General features: G+C 41.3%; 1 protein-coding gene across 1 annotated transcript in view; it reads right to left on the bottom strand.

The window, feature by feature from the left end:
- PLCE1 (phospholipase C epsilon 1) overlaps nucleotides 1–25,470 on the bottom strand; it is a 317,578-nt gene that overhangs the window by 43,352 nt on the left and 248,756 nt on the right. Inside the window, exons 8-16 of the mRNA XM_004268360.3 lie at nucleotides 24,302–24,977; nucleotides 17,211–17,393; nucleotides 16,183–16,300; nucleotides 15,264–15,420; nucleotides 12,104–12,226; nucleotides 11,876–12,012; nucleotides 9,442–9,680; nucleotides 7,900–7,961; nucleotides 7,363–7,528 (exon numbers count right to left, since the gene is read on the bottom strand). Of these exons, the coding sequence (XP_004268408.2) occupies nucleotides 7,363–7,528; nucleotides 7,900–7,961; nucleotides 9,442–9,680; nucleotides 11,876–12,012; nucleotides 12,104–12,226; nucleotides 15,264–15,420; nucleotides 16,183–16,300; nucleotides 17,211–17,393; nucleotides 24,302–24,977 (1,861 nt within the window). The remainder of the gene's footprint in view (nucleotides 1–7,362; nucleotides 7,529–7,899; nucleotides 7,962–9,441; nucleotides 9,681–11,875; nucleotides 12,013–12,103; nucleotides 12,227–15,263; nucleotides 15,421–16,182; nucleotides 16,301–17,210; nucleotides 17,394–24,301; nucleotides 24,978–25,470) is intronic.

The raw sequence follows: 25,470 nt of genomic DNA, 5'->3' as shown, positions 1-25,470 counted from the left end.
ACTGATTCCTTAGTGAACTGGCCAAACATTTATATAAAACCAATCAGGATAAAATCTCCTCTATTTAGACACACATTCTGTCACCACCTAATACCTTTGCTGTGAACATATAGCATGGGAGAAGAGTAGAAGCAGGGAGTTATCAAGGATTTGCCTTGCTGTCTAATCCTAGAACAGCCTCTACAGCAGAGATGACAAATAATCCATAAAGTCCCCTCTGCACACCCATAGCAGTCATCAGTAATCAGTCATAATATACTTGCCCCCTAAGCTCTGATGTGTTATCTCACAGCCTCCTCAGCAAAGAACTCCAGGAAACACTACCAGTGAATTAGATGAGATGATACCTATTTGCTTCTCTGGATCTAGAGCTGGAAGCAGAGCTCCTGATATATGTGCTTGGGTTGCATCTCTGTAACGTTTGCTTGGAGCAACTTCTTCCTCCATAGACTGTATTTGTGGACTATCTTAAAGATGACCATATTTTGAAAGGGTCAACCAAAACCAAAGGTGGATATATCTGTGAATAGGCCAACTCTCTGATTTAAGAATTCACCTAACTATTTTCATGTGACAGCAGTCCAGTACTGGGGGCTAGTGGCCATTAGACTTGCTGCAACATAACTTGGATAGTGGAATCCCCCTTATTTTAATGTTTTTATATGAGATACTTGGTAGATTCTTCCCATTGCACAGCATACAGCACCCGGTTTTCCTAGGTGACCTATCTTCCCAGGGGGAACTGATTCTTTGGCAAAGAATCCCAAGGCTATCAGTGTCTGTCAGCACTAGAGTATCTACAGGTGTGTTGCTTTGGGCTGAAAACTGTCGTGTAATATGACAGGTGGGACGTGAGGCTCCCTCATCTCTGTAGTGAGCCTCGCTGGGAAGAATGTTCACTGACTGGCAGCAGATGAGATGGGTTTTCAGTATGAAAAGACTAAAGGTCCTTATCAATGTCTGCATGACATTAAGGTTTCCACATGTGGCTAGAATAGGAGAACCAGGGCTGCAAATTCCAGGTGAGAACAGAGCTTTTTCTCACTTCTCATCTGCCCCATACAGTAATCGTGGGAGGTAACTGGGAGAGCTGAAAGAGAGCAGAGAGTGGTAAGAAATGAAATAAAAGGGAGCTTCATACTAAGTTTAATCACATCTGTGAGTCTATTTAAGGGGTTTCTGTGCCTTATTCAAAGGCTGTGACAATCTCTACTTGAGGTGTATGTTAAGGAGTAAAAAAAAAAACCTCCCTGATGTCAAATATATATGTATATATGCAGTAGGAATTAAAGCTAGGACAATGGTCCCTGCTTATTTTCCTGGGATAAATACACACACAGACACACAGACACACACAGACACACACACACACACACACACACACACACACTTCATTTTTTTCCCCTAGAACAATGGATTTCAAACTTCTTTTAACCTTGGAATACTCGGTACAAATGGAGGGCCAATATATAAAGTACATAAAAGAGCAAATCTTGAGTGGCAGTCTGCTCTTCAGTGACTGTCTGCTCTTCTGCGTCAGCAGCTGAGGCCCCTTGACAGAATTCTTATTTTGAAAATCACTACTCTAAGGACACATCTTCATTTCATAATAAAAGCCCTTAGATTTTAGAGTTTAAAATACATACTCCAGATTAAGAGGGAAGATGGCGGAAGAGTAAGACGCGGAGATCACCTTCCTCCCCACAGATACACCAGAAATACATCTACGCGTGGAACAACTCCTACGGAGCACCTACTGAACGCTGGCAGAAGACCTCAGACCTCCCAAAAGGCAAGGAACCCCCCATGTACCTGGTTAGGGCAAAAGAAAAAACTAAACAGAGACAAAAGGATAGGGACGGGTCCTGCACCAGCGGGAGAGAGCTGTGAAGGAGGAAAACTGTCCACACACTAGGAAGCCCCTTCGCGGGTGGAGACTTCGGGAGGCGGAGTGGGGGAGCTTGGGATCCGCGGAAGAGAGCACAGCAACAGGGGTGCGGAGGGCAAAGCGGAGAGATTCCAGCGCAGAGGATCGGGCCGACCGGCACTCACCAGCCGAGAGGCTTGTCTGCTCGCCCGCCGGGGCGGGCGGGACTGGGAGCTGAGGCTCCGGCTTTTGTCGGAGCGCCGGGAGAGGACTGAGGTTGGCGGCGTGAACACAGCCTGCAGGGCGTTAGTGCACCGCGGCTAGCCGGGAGAGAGTCCGGGAAAAGTCTGGACCTGCCGAAGAGGGATGAGACTTTTGCGTCCCTCTTTGTTTCCTGGTGCACGAGGAGAGGGGATTAAGAACGCTGCTTGAGAGAGCTCCAGGGACGGGCGCGAGCCGTGGCTAAAAGTGCGGAGCCCAGAGACAGACATGAGACGCTAAGGCCGCTGCTGCCGCCACCAGGAGGCCTGTGTGCGAACACAGGTCACTAGCCACACGCCCTTCCGGGGAGCCTGTGCAGCCCGCCACTGCCAGGGTCCCGGGATCCAGGGACAACTCCCCCGGGAGAACGCACGGCGCGCCTCAGGCTGCAACGTCACGCCGGCCTCTGCCGCTGCAGGCCCGCCCCACACTCCGTGACCCTCCCTACCCCGCGGCCTGAGTGAGCCAGAGCCTCCGAATCAGCGGCTCCTTTAACCCCGTCCTGTCTGAGCAAAGAACAGACGCCCTCCGGCGACCTACATGCACAGGCGGGGCCAAATCCAAAGCTGAGCCCCTGGGAACTGTGAGAACAAAGAAGAGAAAGGGAAATCTCTCCCAGCAGCCTCAGAAGCAGCGGATTAAAGCTCCACAATCAATTTGATATACCCTGCATCTGTGGAATACCTGAATAGACAACGAATCATCCCAAATTAAGGAGCCCTGTGGATGAAAGGCTCTTGGTGCTGCAGCCAGGAGTCAGTGCTGTGCCTCTGAGGTGGGAGAGCCAACTTCAGGACACTGGTCCACAAGAGGCCTCCCAGCTGCACATAATATCAAACAGCAAAAATCTCCGAGAGATCTCCATCTCAACGCCAGCACCCAGCTTCACTCAACGACCAGCAAGCTACAGTGCTGGACATCCTATGCCAAACAACTAGCAAGACAGGAACACAACCCCACCCATTAGCAGAGAGGCTGCCCCAAATCATAATAAGTCTACAGACACCCCAAAACACACAACAAGACGTGGACCTGCCCACCAGAAAAACAAGATCCAGCCTCATCCACCAGAACACAGGCACTAGTACCCTCCACCAGGAAGCCTACACAACCCACTGAACCAACCTTAGCCACTGGGGACAGACACAAAAAACAACAGGAACTACGAACCTTCAGCCTGCAAAAAAGGAGACCCCAAACACAGTAAGATAAGCAAAATGAAAAGACAGAAAAACACACAGCAGAGGAAGGAGCAAGATAAAAACCCACCAGACCTAACAAATGAAGAGGAAATAGGCAGTCTACCTGAGAAAGAATTCAGAATAATGATAGTAAGGTTGATCCAAAATCTTGGAGATAGAATGGACAATAGAATGGACAAAATGCAAGAATCAGTTAACAAGGACCTAGAAGAACTAAAGATGAAACAAGCAATGATGAACAACACAATAAATGAAATTAAAAGTACTCTAGATGGGATCAATAGCAGAATAACTGAGGCAGAAGAACGGATAAGTGACCTGGAAGATAAAATAGTGGAAATAACTACTGCAGAGCAAAATAAAGAAAAAAGAATGAAAAGAATTGAGGACAGTCTCAGAGACCTCTGGGACAACATTAAACGCACCAACATTCGAATTATAGGGGTTCCAGAAGAAGAAGAGAAAAAGAAAGGGACTGAGAAAATATTTGAAGAGATTATAGTTGAAAACTTCCCTAATATGGGAAAGGAAATAGTTAATCAAGTCCAGGAAGCACAGAGAGTCCCATACAGGATAAATCCAAGGAGAAATACACCAAGACACATATTAATCAAACTGTCAAAAATTAAATACAAAGAAAACATATTAAAAGCAGCAAGGGAAAAACAACAAATAACACACAAGGGAATCCCCATAAGGTTAACAGCTGATCTTTCAGCAGAAACTCTGCAAGCCAGAAGGGAGTGGCAGGACATATTGAAAGTGTTGAAGGAGAAAAACCTGCAACCAAGATTACTCTACCCAGCAAGGATCTCATTCAGATTTGATGGAGAAATTAAAACCTTTACAGACAAGCAAAAGCTGAGAGAGTTCAGCACCACCAAACCAGCTCTACAACAACTGCTAAAGGAACTTCTCTAGGCAAGAAACACAGAAGAAGGAAAAGACCTACAATAACGAACCCAAAACAATTAAGAAAATGGGAATAGGAACACACATATCGATAATTACCTTAAATGTAAATGGACTAAATGCTCCCACCAAAAGACACAGATTGGCTGAATGGATACAAAAACAAGACCCATATATTTGCTGTCTACAAGAGACCCATTTCAGACCTAGAGACACATACAGACTGAAAGTAAGGGGATGGAAAAAGGTATTTCATGCAAATGGAAACCAAAAGAAAGCTGGAGTAGCAATTCTCATATCAGACAAAATAGACTTTAAAATAAAGACTATTAGAAGAGACAAAGAAGGACACTACATAATGATCAAGGGATCGATCCAAGAGGAAGATATAACAATTGTAAATATTTATGCACCCAACATAGGTGCACCTCAATACATAAGGCAAATACTGACAACCATAAAAGGGGAAATCGACAGTAACACATTCATAGTAGGGGACTTTAACACCCCACTTTCACCAATGGACAGATCATCCAAAATGAAAATAAATAAGGAAACACAAGCTTTAAATGATACATTAAACGAGATGGAGTTAATTGATATTTATAGGACATTCCATCCAAAAACAACAGAATACACATTTTTCTCAAGTGCTCATGGAACATTCTCCAGGATAGATCATATCTTGGGTCACAAATCAAGCCTTGGTAAATTTAAGAAAATTGAAATTGTATCAAGTATCTTTTCCGACCACAACGCTATGAGACTTGATATCAATTACAGGAGAAGATCTGTAAAAAATACAAACACATGGAGGCTAAACAATACACTACTTAATAACGAAGTGATCACTGAAGAAATCAAAGAGGAAATCAAAAAATACCTAGAAACAAATGACAATGGAGACACGACAACTCAAAATCTATGGGATGCAGCAAAAGCAGTTCTAAGAGGGAAGTTTATAGCAATACAATCTTACCTTAAGAAACAGGAAACATCTCGAATAAACAACCTAACCGTGCACCTAAAGCAATTAGAGAAAGAAGAACAAAAAAACCCCAAAGTTAGCAGGAGGAAAGAAATCATAAAAATCAGATCAGAAATAAATGAAAAAGAAATGAAGGAAATGATAGCAAAGATCAATAAAACTAAAAGCTGGTTCTTTGAAAGGATAAACAAAATTGATAAACCATTAGCCAGACTCATCAAGAAAAAAAGGGAGAAGACTCAAATCAATAGAATTAGAAATGAAAAAGGAGAAGTAACAACTGACACTGCAGAAATACAAAAGATCATGAGAGATTACTACAAGCAACTCTATGCCAATAAAATGGACAACCTGGAAGAAATGGACAAATTCTTAGAAAGGCACAACCTGCCAAGACTGAATCAGGAAGAAATAGAAAATATGAACAGACCAATTACAAGCTATAACAACCCTCAAGGAAGACTCCACAGCCTGGCTCTGAATTAACAGTTACTCTGGGGGAGGGAGACGCAAGAGGGAGAGGATATATGGGGATGTATGTATACATATAGCTGATTCACTTTGTTATACAGCAGAAACTAACACACCATTGTAAAGCAGTTATACTCCAATAAAGATGTTTAAAAAATAAAAAAATAAAAAAAAATAAAAGGAAAAAAAAAAATAAAAAAATAAAATAAAATAAATGAGGTTAAAAAAAAAAAACCTATTAAGAGGTTTCAGATCAATAAAAACAATTTGTTTCTTTTGTGTCTTTTTTTAAGTGCTGGGAGAAATTTTTCCTCCATTAAAAAAAAATAAATAAATAAAATAAAATAAAATAAAATAAAATACATACTCCAGGGCTTCCCTGGTGGCGCAGTGGTTAAGAATCTGCCTGCCAATGCAGGGGACACAGGTTCGAGCCCTGGTCCGGGAAGATCCCACATGCTGCGGAGCAACTAAGCCCGTGCACCACAACTACTGAGCCTGCACTCTAGAGCCCGTGAGCCGCAGCTGCTGAGCCCATATGCCACAACTACTAAGCCCGCGCACCTAGAGCCCGTGCTCTTCAACAAAGAGAAGCCATCACAATGAGAAGCCTGCGCACTGCAGTGAAGAGTAGCCCACGCTCCACACAGCTAGAGAAAACCCAAAACGCATAGCAACGAAGACCCAATGCAGCCAAAAGTAAAATAAATAAATTAAAAATGGATTTCTATAATAAAATAAAATAAAATACATACTCCATACCAGATAAGCTTTGGGACAGAAGTTTGACCAATGCTTTGAGGAATATATAGACATTTATCAGAATAAAGGAAGCTCAAGTCTGCTGGGTTTGTGTAAACAGTACAATTTTTACAGTTGGACCCCCCCAACACACACACACACACACACACACACACACACACACACACACACACACACACACCCCTGGACGTAGCTAGCTCCTCCCATAATTAACTCACCTTGTGGGAGTTCAGAAAACAGGCAGCATAGACAAGGATGGTGCAGAAAATATAACAGAAGCAACAGACATAGGGATCATTGAGAGCTGGATGTTTAGGTCAAAAGGATGTGCTTTTTCTAGTCCAGAGACCCTTCTGAGTTTTCAAGAATATTCCCATGAATTTAAATGTGTAGGGACAGTGCCTGCAGTCTGTAAAATTTTTTTTTGTTGGTTGCCATAGGGATAGATTAATTTTCTGACAAATTGAAAACCAAAACAAACAATATTTTGGGAATAACTTCACAGACAGTTGCATTTTCTGCTATGCTTTCCCACTACAATATATTGATTTATTTAGCATTTAGTGAAGCAATTAGATAGTTTTCCCATGGGAAAATCTAATTTTAGTAGAGGTAGGTCAGACTAACCAGGATCTAAAAGCTATGAGTCTCAAACAACTACTTTTTAAATTTTGCCTAGAATAAAGGTTAAGTGTAGATGGGGCGGGGGGAAGAAACAAAAAGAAGTAAAGAAAACAACTGTATGTATAGGTGGTTTTCCCACACATCATGCTTCCTCACATTTCACAATTAATAGTGTATAAGTTCTTCAAAGGAGTCTGGGGTCAGGCTTTTGTGACTTTGGGGGTTACATAAATAAGGTTTAATGAAAACCATATTCCAAGTGAAATTCTCAGTACCTGGCTGTAGAGTTCTACTGAGGACTCTCCCTTGAGTTGATGGCCTGTGAGGTAGGTATTGTGTGAAGATTCAATGTAATAGTAGGAGAGGGGCAATTGCAATTCTTTAATGTTCTCCTGTGACTCATCATTTTTCGAGGCAAAATTATCTTTATCCATCAGAAACCTAGAGGAAACAAAGTTTCTTAGAATTGCATGGGAAAAATATATACTCTTTTTTTTAAAAAATGGACTATAGTTGACTTACAATATTATATTAGTTTCAGGTATACAACATATTGATTCAGTATTTTTATATATTATACTCTATATAAAGTTATTACAAAACAATGGCTATATTCCCTGTGCTGTACATTACTTCCTTGTATCATATTTATTTTACACCTTGTAGTTTGTATCTCTTAATCCACTTCCCCTATCTTGCCCCTCTGTCAAACCCTCTCTCCACTGGTAACCACTAGTCTGTTCTCTGCATTTGTAAGTCTGTTTGAAAAATGTATGCTCTTAAATGATGGGCAAAGATTTTTTAAAAGTTACCTTGCAAATCCTTCAAACGACATTAGGCCCTGATGACACATACTAACACTAGGCTCGAACTTCTGCAAGGGATACAAAAAGAGTGTTATTTAAGTAAAGGAAACTAAAGGGAAAAACCACCACATCATTTTTTAAAACTGTTCTGTTTTCATCAGGAAACATCTAAACCAAATATTTGAACTAATTTAGTTATGCAGTGGTAAGGTCTAGTTTTTTAGTCTAAAAGAAAACATTAATTATGTGTGAGTTTATTATACGAAGCATATTTATTTAAGAGAAAAAAGGAGAGTGGGAGAAAAGAATAAGACTGATTTATATGAAAACAAACGATATCGGTTTATCCAGGTGAAGATGGGGATCATAACGGCAGCTACCATAGAGTTGGTGGGAGGTGAAATGCAAGAATGACATGGAATCCTCGGTACTTGCGCTCCATCATATTATAGCGAGCACACAATCACGAGATCTTAACCTTACATTTTTAGCATTGCCAGTGATCAAGTCCAGTTGCTGGCCAGCTAGTCCACTGATTCCCAATCAGCTGACAAGGCAGGCTGAAAACCTAGACTAATTCTGCTGCATGTGGCGCAGCCACAAGGAACTATCTTGCCGCCCCCTAGCTCCTGCCGCCCTCTAGCGGAAGCCATCACCGCCTCTCGCCTGGGTTACTGTGACAGCTTCCTACCAGGTCTCTCTGCTTTCCTCCTTCCCTAGCACAGTTTATACTGCAGTGGGGCCAGGGTGACCTCTTAAAAACACAAATCAAATCATGTTACTGCCCTGCTCAAAAGTCTCCAATAGCTTCCCATCTCACATGGACTCGAGTCAAATTCCTTCCCATGGCCTAAAATACCTGGATGATACGGCCCCTGCCCACCTGTCTGAAATCATGTCAGCTATTGTCCCTCTGGCATTTGTTATTCCTCACAGACTCCAAGCTCGCTCCTGCTTGCTACTCCCTGTCTGGAATGCTCTTTCCTCAGACCTTCACGTGGCTTATGCATTCAGGGCTCAGCCCAAGTGTCACCTCCCCACAGTGGCCTTTGCTTACTCCTCTCAGCCCTCCTGCATCACTCCATCCCCTTACTCTGCTCAATTTTTTCAGAACCCATTATTACCTGAAATTACTTTATATTTTTATTCATTTATTGTCTGCCACACCCACTAGAATGGAACTAGTATATTTCCAGGTCCTGGAACAGAGCCAGGTCCATAGTACAAGCTAATAAACATTTGTTAAACAATCAAAGTGGTTGACAACCTAACTGCTAATTCTACTGCATGTGCTAGAACTACAAGAAGCGATCATGTACTGATTCCTTACAGTAGTCACTGAGTAAGAGAAGGCTTAGGACCTATATTAGTCATATGTTAAATAAGAACACATATATTTGGTATTTAAAAAAAAAAAACCCAACCCTCTATTTCGGCCCTAGACTTACAGGTGTTAGAAGGAAATATAGAAAGAGTAAATGTTTACAGAAAATAATTAACATAGTTAGAGGCTTTGCACATTTGCTTGCATACCAAATGGGTACAAACCTGGATGATGCTGAGGATTTCATCGTAAGTGTAGTGTTCTCCTTGGCAATTCACTAGGAAGTCATTGAGCTGGAGGATGCCAACTCCAAATACGCCCAGGGATGTGCTCTCCACCCCAGTGCCATTTGTCACGATACTTGCAGCAGCAATGGCATCAGATATCTGCCTCTGGTTGTCGGACAGCTGCTGTTTACTCTTAATGAATAACCCCAAATCGGAGACATTTCTGGTCAACAAATCTGAAAGAGAACCACCCACAGAACACGGACAGGCTAGCCAGCGTCTTTTATAAAGTTCATCTTGGAGATAATGGTGTTGTGGAAATATTAAGCTGGAGAAACTCTTCACTAATCTGTCTAAACAAGCCATCAAACTCAGTGGAGTTTGATGGAATATAGTTGAAGGAATAAAGTTCACATAGTTGAAGGAATAAACAAAAATGAATCAATGAATAAATAAAAGAAACTAAGAGAGAGCGAGGTCAAAGATTTTGAAAGCCCATAAGATTAAGTATTAGATGGAAACTAAATGTAAATTTATTTGGGGACTTCAGGCTGTATTCAGTCTTTGGTTTTTGAGACTAGCTACTTCTACATCTTTATGTTTGCAGAAATGGAAGACATATCCTTAAGATTACAGTTTTTTCTGTACTTTAAAAGTGTAACTGTAAACATTTGTGTGCAGGTTTCTGTGTGAACACAAGTTTTCAGCTCATTTGGGTAAACGCCAAGGAGTACAACTGCTGGATCACACGATAAGAGTACGTTTAGTTTTGTAGGAAACTGACAAATTCTCTTCTGAGGTGGCTGTACCATTTTACATTTTCACCAGCAATGCCCTGATTGCTCCACATGTGCACCCATTTGGGTATGGCCAGTCATTTTCATTCTAACCACCTTGGAGGACAGTCAGTTTCTTGCAGAGCTAAACACAGACTTATCATATGATCCAGCCACTGCATTCCTAGGTGTCTACCCAAGTGAGCTGAAAACTTACCTCCACAAAAACCCTGCACACCAAATATTTATAGCAGCTTTATACATAACTGCTAAAACTTGGAAGCAACCAAGATGTCTTTCAACAGGACAAATATCCATACAACAAAATATTATTCAGCAAAAAAAGAAATGACCGATCAAACTATGAAAAGACATCGAGAAACCTTAAATGCACATTGCTCAGTGAAAGGAGCTAGTGTGAAAAGGCTACATACTATATGATCCCAACTATATGACACTCTGGGAAAGTCAAAACTATGGAGACATGGGCTTCCCTGGTGGCGCAGTGGTTGAGAGTCCGCCTGCCGATGCAGGGGACAGGGGTTCGTGCCCCGGTCCGGGAAGATCCCACATGCTGCGGAACGGCTGGGCCCGTGAGCCATGGCTGCTGAGCCTGCGCGTCCGGAGCCTGTGCTCCGCAACGGGAGAGGCCACAACAGTGAGAGGCCCACATACCGCAATAAAAAAACAAAACAAAAAACCCTAGAATGTACAATACAGTGAACACAAATGTAAATTATGGACTTCAGTTAATATATTAATATTGGCTCAACTGTAACAAATATACCACACTAATACAAGATATTACTAAGGGAGGGAACTGTATGTGTGTGGGGGAGGGTATATGGGAACTCTCTGTACTTTCCCCTCATTTTTCTGTTAACCTAAAACTGTTCTAAAAAATAAAGTCTATTAATTTTATAAAAAGTGTCACTACTGGGCTAGTCCATAGTTATGCACATTTATGACTAAAGTTGAAAAAGGTCAATATTTTTAGCATAAGGACAGTATGTTTTAAAATAATTAAAAAGCAAATGCATGAAAGAGGACTTTTTTTTTTGTTTTTGCTTTTTAGTGTTTATAGTTTCCAGCAAGAACAGAAGAGAAAAATAATAGGCTTAAAATGCATGGGTGGTTATGGTAATGATGGTGGTGGTGATGGGATCGAGGAACTAGACATTCTGGTTTACATATTAGGAAAAATGTCCTGGATGTTCAGACAGAAGTGCTCTGCTGAGGTCACGAAAAACTCTCCTGTCAAAGCGCAGACAACTTCCACCCTGGGGTTGAGTACCCACCCACCTGGAGGCACAGAAGAGACTGGTGGTTCCCAACTGGGATATGCCACATACCTTGTGGACTTTTGGAAGTCAGTGGGAAAGGTTTTAGTTGTCAGAATGACTGGGAGGCTCTATTGGTGAAATATTCTGGAATCCATGGACAGACCCACACAGTGATGAATTTCCTTGTCCAAAATGCTAATGATACCCTATCCCCTGACACCTCCATTAGAAAGATAATTCTCTAAGCATTTCACAATGCTCCAGGTAGCAGCATGCCATGTGGGACAGGCTAAGGGCTTGTGTGACTGGATCTCTAAATTTCATTTTTAGGTAGAAAGGTCTCAAAGGGAAATATTAAATTCTCACACAAACCTAGGTCAGGCTGAAGACCACTGGTGTTTTCGTCAATGGTCAGGTTGGTGTAGAGGGGGGCCGCCGTGGAGCCGGCTCGGTCGCAGGGTACGGCATAGATGTCAAAGAGATCCTTCAGGTCCTTGCGGCTCCTCACACTGGGTGCGGGATGGAGAACATCTCACCTTTGGCATTGTTATAACAAGGTAAGGGTCAGACAAGAAAGGCTAAGAAGAAATCCAGCCATACCTGAATGATTTGAACAGCTCAACAAACTCCACAAAACTCATGCTGCTGTCTGAAACCATGAAGCTCTGAAAGCCCTTCTTTCCTCCTTTGATCCGCCCATGCCAGCTGCTGCTGCTCCAAGCACTGCAACAAAGACACGGCCTTAATGGGCAGAACTGGGACCAGTTTTGTCATTCTGCCCCAAGAGACATTCTCTGATTAGCAACATGAACAAAAACATGGACTGCAAGTCATTGAAGGTTTAGGCTCTTTTCTTTTCTTTCTAAGCATTGCTTTAATTACGTACATCTTTTCACTTCTCTCAAAATGAATCCACATTGCATCGGAAGAAGTAAAACTGTATACACTGAAACCACTTCATGTTTATAGCTTATTTAATAAGGGCACAAAGTTGAGGTTAATATCCTTCTACTAATCATAACAGTTCTTTGCAATCTCAGGTCAATGGGAGAAAAAAAACACATAAATTCAGTGGTTTTGAAGAAAAGTCATTTTAAAAAAGAGCTCCAAATGACTCAGTCATGACTTAGGGAAGATTATGCATGTTCTTTCCCATATTCTAAAATATAGAAACACATTTAAGAAGAAAATCTTGAATGTATCAAGGTCTTCTCTTTTTCCTTTCTTAACCAGTTCTTAGATGAAAACAAGGACGGGCTTTTAATGTTAATGGAAAATGTGAGTCACAAAAATATTAAGGATGGAAAGAAGCCAACTCTGCCTAGAATTATATTTGCACCTACCAAGGTTGGATGTATTTAATATAAAAATATCAGTCAACTGGGTCAAAAATTCAGTCTAGCTGTTTCACAATATTTTTTTTATTTTCTACACTGGTTCCCTGAGAGGAGAGTATGAGAAATGTTTTGACTGGTTTTTGGTCAAATCAATGACTAGGATCTTTTTTTTTTTTTTTTTTTTTCATTTTTGCTTTTGTCTCTTATTTTTTACTTTCGAAATATTTCAAATATGTAAGAAAGTAGAGAGAATACTGTAATGAATAGCTAGTTTGTCCTCAATCCTGCCAATAGTGTTTATTCATGAAAAATTATTTTGTGTTGACATCAGAAGGTCACCTCCATTAATGGAAGAGTAATACAAATGGATAGATTTATCGTACTTTGTAGACTTGGGTTATTGATCGCCAATGTGGTATGGGAAACAGAGGCTGGAGGTTCAGGAAGAGGAAAAAGATCCGATAACAAAATGGCTTATCATTTGCATTTAAACAAGTACATTCCCTGCCTTCCTTCCTTCTGGTTCCTGGTTCGGCCTCTGTCTGTAGACACCCATCTCCCTCTGACTTTAGGAAACTCTATCAGTCCACTTGTTCCCTTCCTAGGGCTCCGTCTTGCTCTCTCCTTGAAAAGCATTCAGGCTGACTTTTCTTCTCTTGTTTCGTCTTCTCTTTCTGGTTTAGAATACTTGGTGGGCACTGCCCCCTGTCATTCTATGGCAGGGTCCTCTGATCTTGCATCTGGCATGGTAGTTTCTCTACTTTTACCTCTTTGAAAAGATTTTCCTCCTTTACTTTGTCCTCCCTTTTCCTGCTTATGAGTGATTGAAATAAAGAGAAAGACCACTTAATCCAAGTTCTCTGGCTATTTTATTTACCCGGAATACTGTATAGGCTGAAATAAAATGTAAAGAATTCTGATTCTTTGTAGCTTTAATTTTGTTACAAACCTACAAACCGGGCTTCCCTGGTGGCTCAGTGGTTAAGAATCCACCTGCCAATGCAGGGGACACGGGTTCGAGCCCTGGTCCGGGAAGATCCCACATGCCACGGAGCAACTAAGCCCGTGCACCACAACTATGGAGCCTGCGCTCTAGAGCCCGCGAGCCACAACTACTGAAGCCCACAGGCCTAGAGACTGTGCTCTGCAACAAGAGAAGCCACCGCAATGGGAAGCCCGCGCACTGCAACAAAGATTAGCCCCTGCTCGCCGCAACTAGAGAAAGCCCGAGCACAGCAACGAAGACCCAAGGCAGGCAAAAATAATAAATAAAATAAATAAATTAAAAAAAAAACCCCAAAACTCCTACAAACCTCGCAAGAGTGGTATAAATAATTCGCATGTACCTGTAACCCAGTTTCATCAAGTGTAGAAATTATGTTCATTATCATATTGTGAAAGGATGCTTCCCTTTAAAAGATGAGTCACTGTAGGGTTCTTTTCTGTAGCAAGCTTCCCAGAAAGAGAGGAAGGGGGAAGGAGGGGTGTGTGTGTGTGTGTGTGTGTGTGTGTGTGTGTGTGCGTAAAATTAACGTTTCTAAAGCCAATATATCTGTACAGACTCACTTCCTTCGCCCATTCCTCTGTTTGACGAAGTAAAGAATGTCTGTCTTATCATAGTTCTATCTGGAGTCTTTGCATTTCTTAAACTTTAGTATGGGGCTGAGGGAGATGATGTGGCATTCTGATTCCTTTGAAAGACTTTCATTTTAATAATATTTCTTCTGAGAGGGTAACTGTTGTTTCAAATCTGTAATTTGCATGGACCTTACAAAATAATTTACACTAATACCAGCTAAACCTATCTAACTTGCTGTAAGACATTCACTTCTCTAGACATGTATATCTCATACATGACAAGAGTGTGAAATATATTTCACCTATTAGCAAAGGGTCAAGCTGCTTACATTAAAACTTAATTTCTTCTTCGTTTAGAGCAGTGCTATCCAATAAAACTTTCTGCAATGATAGAAATGTTCTTTATCTGCACTGTTCAGTACAGTAGACACCAGCCACTGGTAGCTATGGAACACTTTTAATGTGGCTAGCATGACTGAGGAACTGAATTTGAAATTTTATTTAATTTTAATTAATTAAAATTCGAATTTAAATAGCCACTTAACATTTTTTCCCTGTGGCTAGCAGCTGCTATATCAGTGCAGATTTAGAGACTCACAGCTCAGATTTTGTTACTGCTACTGATCTTTGTCAAAAAATGAGAAGCAGTTATAATAATATGAGAAGGTAGGAATACAAAATCAAGAAAATTAGGACCTTTAAAAAAATTGGGGGTTTTCAGTTTTAATGTGATTGTTAAGTCAAAATTAGAGATAGTCTTTCCGTAGAGCACTGGGAGAGGATGCCCTTCTACACAACCTGAAGGGTGTGAAGGGTCCTTCTGTTTTGTCATGTTAAGGCCCCACCTGGACGGGCTCTTGTTTGAAGAAGACAGCACAGGGGAGGACACTGGCCTGATGGGAGATGACGTCCCGGCAGCCAAGTTAGGGGACCCAGCCGTGGTCAAAGAGTGGGCTCTTCTGGAAGGGAGAGGGTTAGGAGAGCTCGTGATGGCATTCGCCTCTGTGAGGGTGAAAGACAGAAAAGAGACAATGACTGTGATTATACTTGCCCTCAGAAATCAAATGAAAACCAAAGATGCTTCTGAACGTCTGAGGAAATCAATCCATGCAGGTAATTAATGTACAAGAAGCATCAAAATATTCTGGTGGGTTCTCAGTCCTGGCTACACATCAGAATCATCTGGGGAGTGGGACTTCACTGGCGGTCTAGTGGTTAGGACTCTGTGCTTCCACTGCTGGGGGCATGGGTTCAGTCCCTGGTTGGGGAACTCAGATCCCACATGCTGTACAGCCAAATAGATAAATAAATAAACAAATAATGAGTAAATGGTAAAAATTAAAAAAAAAAAAAGAATCATCTGGGGAACTTAAAAAGTGCATAGATGTCCAGGTCCCAGACAGAGAGCGTCTAAATCAGTTGGGCTGGGGTGTGGCATCCAGGTATTTTTTAAAAGCTCTGATATCCAGCCAGGGGATAAGAATCACTGGTCTAATCTATCAACTTGTATCTTTTATACCTAATATTCCTTGTCAGTAATAGCAAGTTACTTAATGAGAATTTTCTTCTTAATTACACTTGTGTTTGCAAACTTGTATTTGCAGAAATACCTCTTGGGTTCCATCATCTAGTGAAACACAAAGGTAAGTATATAATGTGATAAAGAGTTTTGTTAAGAATGCCCACAATATATAAATCACAATTTAAAACCAAATGCATATATTTTCCCATTAAAAATTCTCAGATGTAAAGACGCTGCTTTACCTGATTCTTCTTGTTCATTAATTTCTTGAGGGTCAGAACCACTCCGGCTCCGACACTCTTTGTGCATTTTGGCTTTGCGGGTGGCCATCTCGTCATCGGTGGCCTCTCCACTCTCACCCTGGGAACACAAAACTCACATCGTTTCTCATTCTGTATTTCTCTCCCATCACTGCTTAGTTCAGGTGGGTCCGTATTTTCTCACTGACCCACGTTCGATACCACCTCCACCTGACAAAAATAGTAAAGACCTATGTGAAGGCTGACCAGCTATTCTCGTGTTATATTTATCCCATGTGTTCTTCACTAAAATGCAGCACTCCTCTGGGGAGGGTGACAAGAAGAGGAATAAGACCCCTGGAATCTGTGTAGAGGCAGAGTTATGAAGCAGACAAAGTTCAACTTAGGCATCAACATATGTCTTAGGTCTCCCGTACGCAAAGACTGGGATTCCTTCTAGTTAACCATGAAGAAAATATATTATCATGTTACAGTAAGAATATAAATAATGTAATATATAATATATAGTGATACATATATATATCTGGGTAAAAAACAAAACATAAAATTTACCATCTTAACCATTTTTAAGTGTATAGTAGAGTACTGTTAACTATTTGTACCTTGTGAAACAGATCTCTAGAACTTTCTCATCCTGCAAAACTGAAACTCTTTGAACAGCTCCCCTTGTCCCCTTCCCCTTCCCCCCTGGCAACTGCCATTCAGCCCCATATTTTCCTTCTCTCTGCTCCCACAGCACTTTGCAGACAGCTTGACAGTGACTCTTATTTAGATCTCACTGTGTTTGTTAACATCTCTGTGTCCCTCTACGGACCTTGAATTTTCCCTGGTGCTGACTCAGTTCCTATCATTGGGCGTGGCATCCAGGAGGTGGTTGGTAAGCTCTTGGGTTTCATTTGTTTTACACCTCATCTTGACCCCAAGCCAAATGACCTAAGGGAGTTTATGGTCATGTAGACCATACAATGGTCCTGGAATACTGGGGTTAATGCTTAATAAATAAACTCTACCCTCATAAGGATTTTCTTCTTTTTCTTGGCGGTGCTTATACCCAAGGTGTTGTTTCTCTGCATGTTGGGCTTATCAGCACTCTTTGCTGATGTCCCGGGACTGGGGTTTCGAGTACTCCATCGTCTGCCGCCAAACAACTCCACAGCGTGAGCCAAAGTTGGGCCTTCATATCGTCCATCCTCCTGTAAAAGAACCACATTCTGAACACATAAGGAAAGAGCGAGCAATGGGGAAGTAAATACATTAACAGCTTCCCGTAAGTTCCCAGAGGTGGAGGAGAATAGGCTGTCACCGAAGAATAACATCTGGCCACGCAAGTGGCTGTTTTCTAACTGTCAGAACTCTCTGTTGGGGATTTCATCATGTCCCCTGTTGTCCTGGGCACACCCTGCTGAGTTCCAGTGATGTGCTTTAATAGGGCCACGTTCAACTGGGATTAACAAAAAAATTTCCCTTCCCAGTTTCAGAGGTTATGTTCCAGAATTATCACTGCAGGCAAATTCATTAGGATGTACTTTGCAGATCTGGGCTTTGGAGGACTTGGAGGGTGTACATGTGTGTACGAATCTATTTAAGTAAAATCAAGTTCTATTTGCTATTGCATCACTCCAGTGTATTTTCACCTAGTTCGATGCTTGGGACAGTCTGACTTGAAGTCGGAGTAGATGGAGTACACAAAATTCACTTTGGAGGGCTCTGGGAACACCTTGAGTAGTTGAGCTGCCAACCTCGTTTTTTTTTCTTTGTTGGATAATTTTTTAATAAAATGAGGTGCATACCACTGATATTAAGAATGGCATATGCGCAAAACAAAACAACCCTTTTTGGCTAATGGCTGGAGAAGAAAAAGCATGAGAAATGGAGCTGCCATCCTCTTGAGTGACGGATATCCAAGGATAGAGAGCCCAGGGGACTCAGAGCACCATGCATATTATGATGTTGTGAGCAGCAAAAACATACTCAGTAGGTAGGTGATGGTTTACAATAGCTGCTGCTTGTAAGGCAACTCTGTGTAACATGCATTGAGTATCAGTAGGGATTCATTAATCTGTATTGATTAATGAATGAGTAATCCCTCCTGATTAATGATCAGTGGTCAACAATTCTCCTTATAAGTCAGGAAACTCAGTTAATAAAAATATAAAAAGGTCACATATAAATTAAAAACAATACTGATGATATTTTACAGGTTGTAGAAAAGGTACCTCTTAAAATTAATTTCCATTTACTATCTTTACTTTCTGCAAATTTTTAAGGTTAGTCTTCCTTTGCAATTCCAAAGAAGTGCTTGTAAATAGATTTTGCTTTGTTGTAGATAATATGCAAATAATAAAGAGGCTGTACGTGTGTGTACGCGCGCACGCTTGCTCCTTCATCCTAACGTTCAACGACTATCTGATTTTATGACTTGAGTTGTGACCTCCCACTTCCTGCATCCTGTTATGGATCCCAGCATGCTGAGTAACTTGGATACTTGATGGTCTTTTGAATGACATTTGATGAAACCTTTTAGTGAACTTTTGTCGTGGATATTTGTGATTTATGCCTGCTTATGGATCATTTCTCTTTTCTCTAACCATACCCCAATTTTATTTGATCTCTTTTTCACTAGATATAGTCTTGGGTCTATCAATCAAAGGGGAACAGCCTCCCTTGATCAATGGTTGGTACAGGATCCAAATAAGCCAATCAGAATTTCTGTCCCTGGAAAATGAATCTTGAATGCAGTGATACAGAGCATGAAAATGCTTGGAGATGATTCCACCTGGTGCAGGCCTGCTGAAGAGAGTCCCTGATAACAAGTCACTACAACTGACTCCAAAGTGGAATAAACAATTCATGACACAATTTCACAAATAGATGTTAACTACCTTATTGCATAACATACTCTGAAAGAAACCTTGTAAAATTTTTATCTATGGGTTTTAAATAACACATCTTTAAGCATTTAATAGACTCCTTCATTAAAATTTACAAGTTCTGCTCTGCAAAAGACACTGTCAAGAGAGTTAGAAGACAAGCCACAGACTGGGAGAAAATATCTGCAAAGGAATATCTGATGGTCTGTTATCCAAAATATACAAAGAAATCTTAAAACTCTACAATAAGAAAATAAACAACCCGATTAAAAAAATGGGCCAAAGACCCTAACAGACACCTCACCAAAGCAGACATACAGATGGCAAATAATCACATGAAAAGATGTTCCATATCATATGTCATCAGGGAAATGCAAAATGAAACAAGAAACCACTACACACCTATTAGAATGGCCAAAATTGAGAACACTGACAACACCAAATGCTGGTGAGGTTGTGGAGCCACAGGAACTCTCATCCATTGCTGGTGGAAACGCAAAATCATACAGCCACTTGAGAAGGCAGTTTGGTTTCTTACAAAACTAAACACACTGTTACGGTATGATCCAACAATCACACTCCTTGGTATTTACCCAAATGAGTTGAAAACTTATGTCCACACAAAAACCTGACCATGGATGTTTACACCAGCCTTATTCATAATTGTCAAAATTTGGAAGCAACAAAGAAATCCTTTAGTAGGTGAATGAATGAATAATCTGTGGTCCACCCAGACAATGGAATTTCATTCAGAATAAAAAGAAAGCTATTAAGCTACAAGAAGACAGGGAGGAAACTTGCATGCATATTACGAAGTGAAAGAAACCAATCTGAGAAGGCTACATATTGTATGATTCCAACTATATGACATTCTGATAAAGGCAAAACTATGGAGACAATAATAAAAAGATCAGTGGTTGCAGGGGACTGGGGGAAGGGGTGGGGGTGGAGTGGGAGAAAGAGATAAAAGGCAGAGCACACAGGATTTTTAGGGCAGTGAAAATGCTCCATATAAGGGGCTTCCCTAGTGGCGCAGTGGTTGAGAGTCTGCCTGCCAATGCAGGGGACACGGGTTCGAGCCCTGGTCTGGGAGGATCCCACATGCCGTGGAGCAACTAGGCCCGTGAGCCACAACTACTGAGCCTGAGCGTCTGGAGCCTGTGCTCCGCAAGAGAGGCCGCGATAGTGAAGGGCCCGCGCACTGCAATGAGGAGTGGCCCCCGCTCGCCACAACTAGAGAAAGCCCTCGCACAGAAACGAAGACCCAACACAGCAAAAATAAATAAATAAATAAATAAATAAATAAATAAATAATGTTCCATATAATATTATAGTGATGGATATATGTCAATAAATATTTGCACAAGCCCACAGAACGTACGGCACCAAGAGTGAACTCTAAGGTAAATTATGGACTTTGAGTGATTACGATGTGTCAACATAGGTTCATCCTTTGTAAAGAATGTACCATTCTGGTGAGTGATGTTGATAATGGGGGTGCCATGCAGGCATGGGGGCAGGAAGTTTATGGGAAATCTCTGTACCTTCCTTTCAATTTTATTAGAAACCTAAAACTGCTCTAAAAAATAAAATCTTTAATATAAAAATTTAATAGATCCATTACCATGTACATATAAAAGAATCAGCCTCCACTGCTTTGGCTTTTCTAAATTCAGAACAGGTCAACGTGTGCCAAGCTTTACTTTTAATGGAAATATTTTAGGCCTGGAAAAGGCACGATGCTTTCGTGTAATCTTTAAAGGAGACTCTCTGGGAACTAAAATGTAGTTTGAATCTTTCTTTCGTTTTATACAAAACAATAAACTTGTTTAGGATAGGTGAAATATGTCCTTCTATTTTTAATTTGGGAGAAGGACTATTGTGAGTGAAGGTTCATTCTCAGTTTTAGAAAACAGTTCATGTGGAAGTTGAGGATTAGGAAATTAATTCCTTAAAAAATATTCATGCACTTTTAACCCAGCAAATCTTTGCATATGATATCTTAAAGACTGTGAAACTAATCTAATTCTTTAAATAGATCCCATTTTTTCCCTTAAAGATAGCCAGAATCTGTTTCTGTTGCTTACAATCAAAGAAGTTTACTGATAATCCTGTGTATAACCTTCTCCGCTTCCCAGAGATCTTTCCAAGTATATGAGTTCCCAAGCTCTGCCCATGATAACCTTGAGCCAAAGCTCATGATACCAGCCTTTCCTCCACACCCCACACGGAATCTCTGCAGAGTTTACTTTCTTTTACTTTCCTGTATTCCTAGGCTTCATTACAAATGTCACTATTTCTTCTTGTCTTTTGCTTTATCTCCTGCTACTATTGCCATTAGATCAATTTACATTTACTAGTACTAAAATACTTATATTTGCAAGTAACCGTGCAAACATTCATCACACAAAAGGACTCTTATGTCAGAAAGATTATTTTCTATATAAGCTCTTCCCAAACTGGGGATAAAGAGATACACTTATAGGGCTGTTAACAGAAGTTTGGAAGAAATCAAGACTTTTCATACATTTCTTTAATTTATAGATACATTTAAGTAGGTTTCGGTTGTACTCTGAGACTTCTCAGAGCTTTAAATGTGCTAAGTTGTATTATAAGTCAGACAAGCGGGGCATTTATTTAGCATGATGCCTGTTTGACCTTTTGTTCTCCAAGTATGAAATTAGCATCTTTTTGATGTTTCCTGAGATCATTTGGGAACTGGTCTATTTGATGGGAAAATGAGTAGTCCGTTGACCTTTTTCACTTTAAAAGAAAGAAAGAAAGAAAGAAATCTTGAGTGTCTAAGACTGTTGCCTGTCTTAGGCAGCTCATGTAGTACATTGTTTTGAGGAATAATGTCACCTGTGTGTTCAGAAGTGACTGAGGTATATTGGAGCTATTTTGCTTGTTACACTGTGATGACTTGGTTCCACACGGGGTGGAGCGGTGGGGGCTGGGAGATAGGAAGGGGTGTAGCTGTGTTTGCAACTGTGTAGGACTGAATCTGCTCCAAGTCATTTCCTCTGACTCTGCTCTTACCTCTTCTCATCAGACCATTGTTCATGGTCTCAGCTGGTGCCTTCTTCAGCACAAACTGAAGGTTGCCAGGTTAAATTAGAAACTAAGTAGACCTTATATGTTAATTCAGTTACTTTATGCTATAACATGGGGAGGGAAACAAATGGAGCAAATAAACCACATAGGCTTTGTGACAGTGATTGTAATTGAGCCCAAAGATTTTGGTTTATGCCCAGCTTGAATGGATTTTCATGATTCTAGAAGGCTGAGAAATGACTGTAATTGAAAATCAAGGGACTTCCCTGGTGGCGCAGTGGTTAAGAATCCGCCTGCCAATGCAGGGGACACTGGTTTGAGCCCTGGTCGGGGAGGATCCCACATGCTGCAGAGCAACTGAGCCCATGTGCCACAACTACTGAGCCTGCGCTGTAGAGCCCGCGAGCCACAGCTACTGAGCCCGCGCGCCTAGAGCCCGTGCTCTGCAACAAGAGAAGCCACTGCAATGAGAAGTCTGTGCACCGCAACGAAGAGCAGTCCCCACTCGCTGCAACTAGAGAAAGCTCGCGTGCAGCAACAAAGACCCAATGCAGCCAAAAATATAAACAAATAAATAAATAAATTTATGAAAAAAAAAAGAAAATCAATATTGATAATAGCTCCTGAAGACCTTTCTTCCAAGCAGCTGGCAGCACTGAGAGCTCCCTGTGGAATAGACAGGAAGCAGGTATTTGGTTTCCATTTTAGATGAGTTAACTAAAACTGGCTTTGCGCAGTGCAGCATAATCGTGTATATAGGTCTATGTGCTTATTATTATTATTTTTTTTTTTCGGTACGCGGGCCTCTCACTGTTGTGGCCTCTCCCGTTGCGGAGCACAGGCTCCGGACACGCAGGCCCAGCGGCCATGGCTCACGGGCCCAGCCGCTCCGCGGCATGTGGGATCCTCCCGGACCGGGGCACGAACCCGCGTCCCCTGCATCGGCAGGCGGACTCTCAACCACTGCGCCACCAGGGAAGCCCTATGTGCTTATTAAGTCATTAATCAAGTTAGTTATTCAGGATATGATCTCTATCATAAGTACTGCATGGATGTGGGAAAAGGGGAAAGAAGGGGTCCTATATGTGCCTCTACTAACATTCCAGAGAGGAAGATGTTTTTACTTGTCAGAAACATGTTAGCACTGTGAAAAGTGCATGAAATCAGTCATTTGAGTAATTTAAATCATACTTCTATTTGTTCTGTGACACTAGTAGAAAAGATAATTCCGCCCCTCCCCAATAGATAGAAAAGCATAGCAAAGAAAAACCGAATACTTTGTACAACTCATTTGACAACACCACTAACAGTGTCACCTTGTAGTGGGGTTTATGACTCAGTTTCCGAGCAATCTCTGCCCTCCTTCCTCCACAAGTGTGCTACTCTGGTTATGCCTGTGTCTCTTCTCACCACCTCATTCAGCCCAGGCCTCCTGCCACCCTTAGCTGGAGTGTCAAAGTACCTGATAATTTAGGGTTAATGAAAAACTCGCTCAGTTTAACCTGCGACTGTGAGAAACCGCCTCCTAAGAGCTGCTGCCACTACAAATCTGGCTTGGAAGAACTCTAGGTATGAGTTTATCTCACATTTGGGAAAGTGTCTTTTAACCTCAAAAGTCCTACAGTTCAGCAGCAATACACAGTAAGTTAAATAACCCTCCTAGGGTCACGGAGCACATTAGAAGATGAAACAGGATTTCAATTTCCAAAGTGAAGGTTTCCAATGTATCAGCTAGTCCCTAATTAATAATAAAAGCATTCATATACAATGCTTTCCATTTTCACTTTGAGTAAGTGAAAATGCTTATATTAACTTGTTTCTTTCCAGATGTGAGACGTACAATGACCACAGTCACTGTTATCGTACAAAATAATAATAGGACCTACTATGAGCCAGACACTATTCTTTATACCTATGAATTTACATTATGGCTTTACACATATTAACTCAGTTAAAGCTCACAGTCACCCTATGAATAGGTATCATTATTATTCTCACTTTATAGATGAGAAACTGAGGCACAGAGACTTAAATAAAGGCTGTTCCACATCACTCAGGTAGGAAGTGACAGAGCTGGGAGAATGAACCTTGGTGGTCTAGTTGTCCAGTGTGTCTTTATAACAATTATATCTGGAGAATTATACCACTGAGGAGAGAGGGAAGGCCGTACCCCTTACCTGGTAGAGGCTGACGTATTGTTTCCGCAGCCACTGCTGTCTTTGGTCAGGGAACTTCCTCATCTTTCTCACAGCTCTCGTGAGTTCCAACAATCCACTGAAGAGCATTTTAGCTGTGTGCTTTGGTGCCACGAAGTGCAATAATCTATTGTCCGTGGTCTGAAGCCCGTAGAGCAGTGTCACACCAGTCTCTGAGAGAGACATGTTACTCAGTTTGTTCTGGACACACACAGTGTGTATATCAATGCCAGGGTGTCCCATGTACACAGCCTTTGCTGAAAACATATCCAAGACCCCCTCTGCCAGGCCACTTAATCCAGCATTGCCCAGTAATGGGAATTTGCCAGGCTCGGATGTGTTACTAAGCACACCAAGTTTTGCTTTAGCACTGGCTGGGGAAGCAGTGGTGGGCTTTGTCCAGGTCAAGGTGCTATTGTCAGGCTGAAGCTGGAGGAAGCAGCGGGCAGAGAGGTGCATGTCCTGGTCATAGTGGATGACCGTGGCCCCCTGCAGCAGGAACTGGTGCACATCAGCTTGGATGGACAGCACGTACCAGGGGATGAGCTCTGTCCCATGGTCAAAGGCCTTCTGTGGCTCTTCTGTTCCGTGAGGGTCGCATTCTTGGGGCTCCTCAAAGATGTCATTTTCAGAATCCAACAAATCTCCAATTATAAACCTGATAGAAAGGGATACAAATTTGGTCTGTCTTATAATCAGAAGTGAGAACAACAAAAAGCTTTCACTGACACTGGACACCATTTTTAATTCCACTATGAATTCAAATTAGCATAGAAAATATAAAATGCTAAAAGTCACAGAGTAATTTTTTTAGCTGTATTTGAAAACCTTATATTTAACAATATGTCTGACCAAAGGCTTAAAGAAAGGGACTACTAGATCAGTTACTGCATTTTTAAAGATTTTTTTTGATGTGGACCATTTTTAAAGTCTTTATTGAATTTGTTACACTATTCTTCTGTTTTATATTTTGGTTTTTTGGCTGCGAGGCATGTGGGATCTTAGCTGCCTGACCAGGGATTGAACCCGCACCCTCTGCATTGGAAGGCGAAGTCTTAACCACTGGACCGCCAGGGAAGTCCCCAGCTATTGCATTTTTAATGTAAACAACGATAATCTTCATTATTTATTAGTTTTTCCTTTTGTGTCAG

The sequence above is a fragment of the Orcinus orca genome, chromosome 14 (genome assembly GCF_937001465.1).
Source record: "Orcinus orca chromosome 14, mOrcOrc1.1, whole genome shotgun sequence".
Classification (NCBI taxonomy): domain Eukaryota; kingdom Metazoa; phylum Chordata; class Mammalia; order Artiodactyla; family Delphinidae; genus Orcinus; species Orcinus orca.
This window is presented reverse-complemented; position numbering and strand designations above follow the sequence as displayed.